Source organism: Salvelinus sp. IW2-2015, unplaced genomic scaffold (genome assembly GCF_002910315.2).
Source record: "Salvelinus sp. IW2-2015 unplaced genomic scaffold, ASM291031v2 Un_scaffold1645, whole genome shotgun sequence".
Classification (NCBI taxonomy): Eukaryota; Metazoa; Chordata; class Actinopteri; order Salmoniformes; family Salmonidae; genus Salvelinus; species Salvelinus sp. IW2-2015.
In genome coordinates this window covers 36054-45946 of record NW_019943058.1, presented here as the reverse complement: position 1 = coordinate 45946, position 9893 = coordinate 36054, and the positions used below count along the sequence as shown (strand labels likewise).

The 9893-nt window shown below is 44.7% G+C and overlaps 1 protein-coding gene across 1 annotated transcript in view; it reads right to left on the bottom strand.

The window, feature by feature from the left end:
* Nucleotides 1-9893, bottom strand: part of LOC112071570 (sushi, von Willebrand factor type A, EGF and pentraxin domain-containing protein 1-like) — a gene marked incomplete at its 5' end in the record, with an annotated part of 75721 nt that overhangs the window by 35896 nt on the left and 29932 nt on the right. The window contains 9 exon segments of the mRNA XM_070439442.1: nt 2552-2728; nt 3050-3169; nt 3339-3512; nt 3778-3948; nt 4159-4251; nt 4254-4278; nt 9001-9125; nt 9356-9531; nt 9877-9890. Of these exon segments, the coding sequence (XP_070295543.1) occupies nt 2552-2728; nt 3050-3169; nt 3339-3512; nt 3778-3948; nt 4159-4251; nt 4254-4278; nt 9001-9125; nt 9356-9531; nt 9877-9890 (1075 nt within the window).

Sequence of the window (9893 nt, the reverse complement as noted above, 5' to 3'; positions counted from 1 at the left end):
AGACTGCAAGTGTGGTTATGGGTTAGATCTAGAAGCCCAGTGTGGGTTAGGGTAGATCCAGATACCATGTCTATGGTTATGATCTGGAGCCCAGCGTGGTAAGGGATAGATCCATGAGCCCGTGTGGGTTAGGTGATCAGAGCCTGTTCGTATGAGTCCGAGTCCGTCGTTAGGGATAGATCCAGACCGTGCTGGTGTAGGGTTAGATCAGAAGCCAGTGTGGGTTAGGTTAGCCAAGCCCTGTGTAGGTTAGATCTAGAGCCCAGTGTGGGTCAGCGGTTAAGATCCACGCCAGTGTTGAGTTAGGCGTTAAGAATCTAACCAGTTGGGAGGATTATATCCCAGATCCAGTGTGGAGTTCAGTTTAGATCTAGAGCCAGTGTTCGTAGGTTAGTCTAGAAGCCAGTGCTGGTTTAGGGTAGATGCCAACAGCAGGTGGTTAGGCTTATGATTCACAACCAGTTCTTTAGGTTAATCTATAACCAGTGTTGGTTAGGTTAGATCCACAGCCAGTGTGCGGTAGGTTAATCCACAGCCAGTGTGTTTTAGGTTCAAATCAGAGCCAGTGTTCGTTAGGGTTCAATCTAGAGCCAGTGTGTGTTAGTGGTAGATCACACCATGATGGTTAGGGTTTTAATCCACCAGACCATGTGTAGCGTTAGACTCCGTACCAGTGCTGTTGCGAGGTAGATCTAGCCAGTGTGTTAGGTTAGATCCACACCCCAGTGGGCGCGTTTAATGGATTAGCTTTCCACAGCAGCTGTTTAGTTAGATCCAGAGCTCATGTGGGTAGGTTAGATCCAAGAACCATGTGTTAGGTTATTAATCCAAGAACCCATTGGGTAGGATAATCCAAGCTCCTTGTGGTTAGCGATTAGATCCAGAACCAGTTGGGTATGGAGAGAGCCAGAGCCAACCAGTGTGAGTATAGGGTTATCTAAGCCAGTGTAGGTAGAGGTTAATGTATCCGAACCAGTTGTAGGTTAATCCCAGAACCAGTTGGGTTTAATCCAGAACCATGTTGGGTTATTGGTTAGATCCAGAACCAGGTGGTTAGGTGTAGATCCAGACCCGTGTGGGTTCAGGGATATATCCAGAACCAGTGTGGTTAGCGGATAATCTAGAGCCTGGTGGTGTAGGGTTAGACCAGAGCCATTGGTTAGGTTAGCTCTTTAGAGCCAGTTGAGTTATGGTTAACTCCACGTCAAGTGGGTGAGGATAATCCACAGGCCAGTTGGTATAGGTTCTAATCAGGAAGCCTGATGTGTAGGCTTAGATCCATAGCCAGTGTCGGTTTAGGTATTAGATCCAGAGCCTGGTGGGTTGAGGGTTAAATGCCAAGCCAGTGTGGATAGGTTAATAATCCAGGACCAGGTCGTAGGGACTAATCCATAGCCTGGTGGTTAGGTTAGATCCAAGTCCATGTGTGTTAGGTGATCCAGAGCAGTTTTCGGTTAGATAGATTCCAGCCAGGTGTGGATTAAGGATAAATCCAGAAGCCAGTGTCGGTTAGGATAGATCCAGAGCCTGTATGGGTTACGGATAGATCCAAGCCTGTGGTTAGTTAGAATCCAGAGCCCTGTGTTAGGGTAATCTGACCTGTGGTTAGGATAGATCCAGAGCCTGTATGGGTTAGGGATAGATCCAGAGCCTGTGGGGTTAGGATAGATCCAGAGCCTGTATGGTTAGGGATAATCCAGGCCAGCGACCCGGTCCAGAGGCCTTTCAGCCGGCCCTGCCAACGGTGCAGTAGAAAGATTCTGTTTCAACAGTACAGGGCAGACAAAAAGCCAGCTGCACAGCACATAATAACCCACATCACACACACACAAACACACACACACACACACACACACACCACACACACACACACACACACACAACAACACCACACAACACACCACACCACACACACACACAACACACACACACACACACACACACATAACAACAAACCACACAAGCCGCATGTGTTTGTGTGAGTCAGGACATTTATATGCCAGTTGATTTGAGAAAGAGAGAGACAATAGAGAGAGAGAGAGAGAGAGACAGAAACAGAGGCGGAGAACAGAGAATCTCTCTCTTTTTTTAGAGAGAGAGACAGAGAGAGTATGAGTGTTCAGGATAAAAACAAACAGTTAGCATTTGTTGCTCGTTACCCAACATCAAGCCTCCATTATAACCGCTGTCACTGAAGGCTTTGGTTAGGCAGATCTGAGAGCTATGAAGGTTTGATGGGCATAATGAGGATAATTGTGTGATTTATACAGTTGTCTAAGTACCTCATGGATAAGAGGGCTAGATTACTCAAATGTAAATGGACTGTCATGAAACTGGGTATTTCTGGAAACATTAACATATCGCACATAACAATGCTGGATTTCTACTGATAGTGACAACAAAGCATTATGTGAAACAAGATTATTTTTGAGATGATATAGAAACCCAAGCAGAACACTTGAGTAGGGCATGCCGTATATTATGATTATATCATGATTATCATTATCGCTACAGCATATATTACATATAACCATGTTGATGTCCTCTATACCTCTGCAGTACGGGAAAACACCATTCCAGCTTCCTGTCTCCAGGCATTGGARGTGAGATGAGCCAATCAGCTCGTAGCCTTCCTCGCAGGTGAACACGACCTCACTTCCCATCAGGAAGTTAATACCGTCCTTATAGCCGAACTCTGGAGCCCCCGGGTTCTCACACTTCACTGGTTCTAGATTGATAACATACATACAGAGAAAAAAGGTTTGATACTGTAGCTCCTGCACCTTGAAGTGCCAGCAGATATGAATGGATTAAAACGTTTGGCAGAGGTGAACTGTAGATGTTTGATGATGACGCAGTAAGGCACGAGAGGCATTGCTATACAGTACTGTAGCGAAGAGGTTCTGAAACTTGTCCTATAACTAGGAAGAATGTAATTGTTGGGGAAATGTGATTTTCCTGACCACATGAACTGACCATGACCATGGAAAACCTTTGGCTCAGGTGGTATGGTCCAGGCCTAGAGTATGTTACAGTATGTGTGTGTTACCTGTGCAGTTCTTCCCGTCTCCGCTGTAGGGGTGGATACAGGTGCAGGTGTAGGAGCCGTCTGTGTTCTGACAGCTGGAGTGTTCATCACAGTCTGAGCCCAGTGCACACTCATCCACATCTGTATGGACACACGCATGTCGTTATACTCTGCGCTGTTTGAAAACATTGTATTCATTGACATACACTCTAAATACGGTAGATATACATGAATTGTATGATGCAAATAGTGTGAGTATGACACCGTTTATGCCATTTATATTCATCCACTGTGTCAGTTTCAGTCTTACCCAGGCAGGCGGGCGGGTTGCCTCCCCACTTCCCACTGTTGGTACAGAGGACCTTGGCGTCCCCCAACAGGTAGAACCCTGGGTTACACTGGTACACCACAGAGCTGCCTGCATGGTAGTCGGCACCCTGGAACAGACCATGCTCCAGGGGCCAAGGAGAACCACACTTCACTCCTATACAGGTAGATATACACAGGTTACAAGGTACATGGTTGGTTATGAATGGAGATAGTATTACCCCATCTGATACTCCTATAGATAGACAGTACACAGGTCAGATAGGTGGAAATGTTGGGGTTGAAATGGTTTTGGTGTTTGTTGCTTTTGGATGGTTGTACGCTATTACTGAGGCCATGCTTATGGACATGTGTGTGTGTGTGTGTGGATGTGTGTGTGTACAGTGTAAGTGTCTGTGCATGTGTAACTAATGGTCCCTCACGTTCACAGCGGGGCAGGGCGTGGCTCCACTCTCCCTTGTTGTGACACTGCAGCAGCGGCTCCCCCACCAGGTAGAAGCCAGGAACACAGGACAGCTGCGTCTGAGACCCGGGACTGACCGTTGGACTGGACGCACGGAGGTGAGGCACTGCATTCTCTAGCTGGGGGCAGTCTGACAAACACAAATGTCATGAAGTAGGAGAATGGAGTGGGTTAATGTTTTCCGACACACTGATTTAAAATCTGTTTTGTGCCCCCTCCGCCTATGGATAAGGTTAGGACTGGCCAGTGTAAGCTGATCCTATATCTGTTTTGTGCCCCCTCCGCCTATGGATAAGGTTAGGACTGGCCAGTGTAAGCTGATCCTATATTTGTCCCTCACCAGCGCAGAAGATGCAGTTGGGGTTAGTCTTCACTCCCCACCACCCCATTGAGGAAGTCAGCCAGGCCAGGACGTTGCCTCTGATGTTTTCCCTGGACAGGTGCTGGCTAGGATCTTGATCTACGGAAAATATGGAGGTCACTTCATGGGACAGGGGTACAGAAAATGATTTGTGGTGTCACACACATTCAGTTGAAGTCGGAAGTTTACATACACCTTAGCCGAACATTTAAACTCAGTTTTTCACAATTCCGACATTTAATCCTTAGTAAAAAATTCCCTGTCTTAGGTCAGTTAGGATCACCACTTTATTTTAAGAATGTGAAATGTCAGAATAATAGTAGAGAGAATGATTTATTTCAGCTTTTATTTATTTCATCACATTCCCAGTGGGTCAGAAGTTCACATACACTGAATGAGCATTGGTAGAATTGCCTTTAATTGTTTAACTTGGGTCAAACTTTTCAGGTAGCCTTCCACAAGCTTCCCACAATAAGATGGGTGAATTTTGGCCCACTCCTGACAGAGCTGGTATAACTGAGTCAGGTTTGTAGGCCTCCATGCTCGCACACACTTTTTCAGTTCTGCTCACACATTTCTGTAGGATTGAGGTCAGGCTTTTGTGATGGCCACTCTAATACCTTGACTTTGTTGTCCTTAAGCCATTTTGCCACTACTTTGGAAGAATGCTTGGGGTCATTGTCCATTTGGAAGACCCATTTCCGACTAAGCTTTAACTTTCCTGACTGATGTCTTGAGATGTTACTCAATATATCCACACAATTTTCCTTCCTCATGATGCCATCTATTTTTTGAAGTGCACCAGTCCCTCCTGCAGCAAAGCACCCCCACAACATGATGCTGCCACCCCTTTGTTCGCGGTTGGGATGGTGTTCTTCGGCTGCAAGCCTCCCCCTTTTTCCTCCAAACATAACGATGGTCATTATGGCCAAACAGTCTATTTTTGTTTCATCAGACCAGAGGACATTTCTCCAAAAAGTAGATCTTTGGCCCCATGTGCAGTTGCAAACCATAGTCTAGCTTTTTTAAGACCGTTTTGGAGCAGTGGCTTCTTCCTTGCTGAGCGGCCTTTCAGGTTATGTCGATATAGGACTCGTTTTACTGTGGATAAGATACTTTTGTACCTGTTTCCTCCAGCATCTTCACATGGTCCTTTGCTGTTGTTCTGTGATTGATTTGCACTTTTCGCACCAAAGTACGTTCATCTCTAGGAGACAGAACACGTCTCCTTCCTGAGAGGTATGACGGCTGTGTGGTTCCATGCTGTTTATACTTGCGTACTATTGTTTGTACAGATGAACGTGGTAGCTTCAGGCGTTTGGAAAGTGCTCCCAAGGCTGAACAAGACTTGTGGAGGTCTACAATTATGTTTCTGAGGTCTGGCTAATTTCTTTTGATTTTCCCATGATGTCAAGCAAAGAGGCACTGAGTTGAAGGTAGGCCTTGAAGTACATCCACAGGTACACCTCCAATTGAGTGAAATTATGTCAATTACCTATCAGAGCTTCTAAAGCTATGACATCATTTTCTGGAATTTTCCAAGCTGTTTAAAGGCACAGTCAATTTAGTATATGTAAACTTCTGACCCACTGGAATTGTGATACAGTGAATTGTAAGTGAAATAATCTGTCTGTAAACAATTGCTGGAAAAGTTACTTGTGTCATGCACAGAAGTAGATGTCCTAACCTACTTGCCAAAACTATAGTTTGTTAACAAGAAATTTGTGGAGTGGTTAAAAAACTAGTTTTAATGACTCCAACCTAAGTGTATGTAAACTTCCGACTTCAACTGTACAAGTAAATTAGACAGAACCTTTTTTAATGCTTTTTAAAGCCGGCAGCATTAAAGATACACAGGCGTTGACATTTTTTTGCGACAGAAGTATCCACACATGCTAGTTCAGGGGTCTCCAACAGGTCGATCGCGAGCTACCAGTAGGTTACAGCCCGCCTATGAGTTTTTGCCAAACAATTCTGAACGTATATGTAATTGTCACATTTTCCACCGCAAACTGGATCCCATCTGGACAAGAGGAATACCTATGTAAGAATGCTGTTCATTGACTACAGCTCAACTTTCAACATCATAGTACCCTCTAAGCTCATCATCAAGCTGGAGGCCCTGGGTCTCAACTGCCCTGTGCAATTGGGTCCTAGACTTTCTGACGGGCCGCCCCCCAGGTGGTGAACGTAGGAAACAACATCTCCACTTCGCTGACCCTCAACACTGGGGCCCCACAAGGGTGCGTGCTCAGCCCCATCCTGTACTCCCCGTTCACCCACGACTGCGTGGTCATGCATGCCACCAACTCAATCATCAAGTTTACAGACGACACAACAATAGTGGGCTTGATTACCAACAACGACGAGACAGCCTACAGGGAAGAGGTGAGGGCACTCGGAGTGTTGTGTCAGGAAAACAACCTCTCACTCAATGTCAACAAAACAAAAGAGATGATCGTGGACTTCAGGAAACAACAGAGGGAGCACCACCCTATCCACATTGAAGGGACAGCAGTGMAAAACGTGGAACGTTTTAAGTTCGTTGGGGTACACATCACAGACAAACTGAAATGGTCCACCCACACAGACAGRGTGGTGAAGACGACGCAACAGCGCCTCTTCAACCTCAGGAGGCTGAAGAAATTTGGCTTGTCACCCAAAACCCTGACCAACTTTTACAMATGCACAATCGAGAGCATCCTGTCGGGATGTATCACAGCCTGGTACGGCAACTGCACCGCCCTCAACCGCAAGGCTCTCCAGAGGGTAGTGCAGTCTGCACAACGCATCACCGGGGGCAAACTACCTGCCCTCCAGGACACCTACAGCACCCGATGTCATAGTAAGGCCAAAAAGATCATCAAGGACAACAACCACCCGAGCCACTGCCTGTTCACCCCGCTATCATCCAGAAGGCGAGGTCAGTACAGGTGCATCAAAGCTGGGACCGAGAGACTGAAAAACAGCTTGTATCTCAAGTCCATCAGACTGCTAAACAGCAATCACTAACTCAGAGAGGCTGCTGCTTACATTGAGACCCACTCACTGGCCACTTTAATAAATGGATCACTAGTCACTTTAAACAACGGCACTTTAAATAATGACACTTTAATACTGTTTACATATCTTACATTATTTATATCACATGTATATACTGTATTTTATACCATCTATTGCACCTTGCCTATGCCGCTCYGCCATRGCTCATCCATATATTTATATYTACATATTCTCATTCACCCCTTTAGATTTGTGTGGATTAGGTTGTTGTTGGGGAATTGTTAGATTACTTGTTAGATATTACTGCACTGTCGGAACTAGAAGCAAAAGCATTTCGCTACACTCGCATTAACATCTGCTAACCATGTGTATGTGACCAATAAAATTTGATTGGATTTGATGTTGACTGTCATAAACAAATGTTACAAGTATCAGACACTGCAAGCTCCCAGCTTCTATCTGACCAATGCAACACTGACATGATCCCACCCCTGGTTAGCCACTATTGGATTAAAAAGACAAACCTAACACAATATCTGCCAATTKATTTCCAGCAATATTGCCCCTGTCTATGTGGTTTACCATTGTTTATCACTCTGTGTGAAGCCAGTTGATGTGATAACTATCTTGTGGGTTGACAGAAATACTTTTCCCYAAAACCTTCTCAATTAAATGTTAACCAAAGTAGACTTACCTGGCAGAAACATATCATCAGTAAGTATATAATTTGCATCTATTATTTGTTATTTTCAAACGTTGCCATGAAAAGAGCAGCAGCAGTACAGAACCATCATAAGACCTGCACATTAAAGGTCTAGATGAGCAATTAAAGGGGAATTACACACAAAAATATTTTGGGGTTTTGTTTTCTTCCGGACATAAAAAAACGTCTTCTGATGTGATGTATCCCTTTCCTGCTGTCAAATGACCTAGTGGCCTCATGGGTGGAATGTTATTAATATTTTTCATAATTTCATAATTAATCAACTTTTTTTTTTAAATATGCAAAAATCTGGTGTTTCTCTATTTCAGTCTTCTGTGATGTGTATTAAGTGTAATATTGGGATGCAAAGTCCAAATGTAATACATTTCACCTCTATATCTGACATGGTACAGGTGTTCTCTTTTRTTAAGCCCATAACCATGTGTGTGAGGCATATACTTTTGTTTCAAAGTAGATTTGTTTAAGACTACCAAGAATCACTCTGTGTGACCCTGATTTAGCCCACTACAGTGAAAGGTTAAGCAATTACATGGACTCAGAACATTCAATTTTGTTCTTTCTCTGTGAACAATTTTAAGAGTGAAAAATAAAACTGAGAACAGAATTTGGGAAAATATATACCAGGTATATTGACAGAAAACATAGTGCACTACTTTCGCTTGTACACTAAGGACCTGGGGAAGAGTTGCAGGGGAGAAGAGAAGAGGAGAATGTGCCTATTTGAAACCTAGAAGAAAATCAGTAGCTCGTGACATGTTTAATTTTAAAAAAGGTAGCTCTCATGCTATAAAAGTTGGAGAGCCAGTTGCTAGTTCATATACTGTAGTTATGTAGCCTGGACAACAGTATCTTTCTGATTGAGACAACTCTTTTGTGTGTCAAGCATGATTATCATGACAATGAAAAACAAGTTCTATAACAGAAACAGATCTGGTAACCAAGCTAGTAGTTCTATTCAGATAGTGACACACCAGCTACTGTTCTTGTCTGTGAGTGTGTGTTTCAGGTTATAAAGCAGTAGGACAGTCTGAGTGTGTGTTTCAGGTTACAAAACAGTAGGACAGTCTGAATGTGTGTGTGTCAGTGTGATTTACTTGTTGTGGGTCCAGAACTCTGTCCCAAATGTGGAGCTGGCTGAGGGACCCCACGAAGGACTCCACCGGGTTAAAGCCCTCGCCCCTCTGGTCCTGGTCCTGGCCCAGCACCAATGCCCCTCCACCTGCAGGGCAGGGTCAAGGTTCAGAGGTTAACCACTAGTCTTTGAGTTCTATGAAATCTGCCTAAAAGATGTCAAAACCTCATTGCTATTACTTCATTAAGACCCGCAAAATAGCATCGTTCTACTTTTTGATTTGCCACACTTAGATACTATTAAGCAGCAGACTATGAGGACTCAATGAGGTACTAAGATGATACAGTAGAATGAGCAGGCTGAGGATAGCACTACACCTGGGATGGTGCTGCCCACTGACAGGCCTTTCCCTCCYTCTGAGGGGTTTCCGTTGATATAGACCCTCCAGTCACCGTCCCAGCTTCGCCATGACACCCCAATGTGGTGCCACTGACCCGTGTTAACCGCCGGGCAATCTGTGATCCGCTCCTTACCATTGATGTATAGGACCCACCTGGGAAGGGGGAGGAGGGGGGGAAAGAGAGAGAGCAGAGCGAGAGAGAGAGAAGAGAGAGAGAGAGAGAGAGAGAGAGAGAGAGAGAGAGAGAGAGAGAGAGAGAGAGAGAGAGAGAGAGAGAGAGAGAGAGAGAGAGAGAGAGAGAGAGAGAGAGAGAGAGAGAGAGAGAGAGAGAGAGAGACGAGAGAGAGAGAGAGAGAGAGAAAGAATGAAGAGAAAGGCATTTTGTGTGGACTAGAATAACAACTAGTTCCAAATACAGATATAAACAAATATCCATCCTAGTCACTCTCCCCTAGTGTGCATGACAACGTATGTTCCCCTGTATGTGTGTGTCAGTACTGACCCGTGTTATGCTG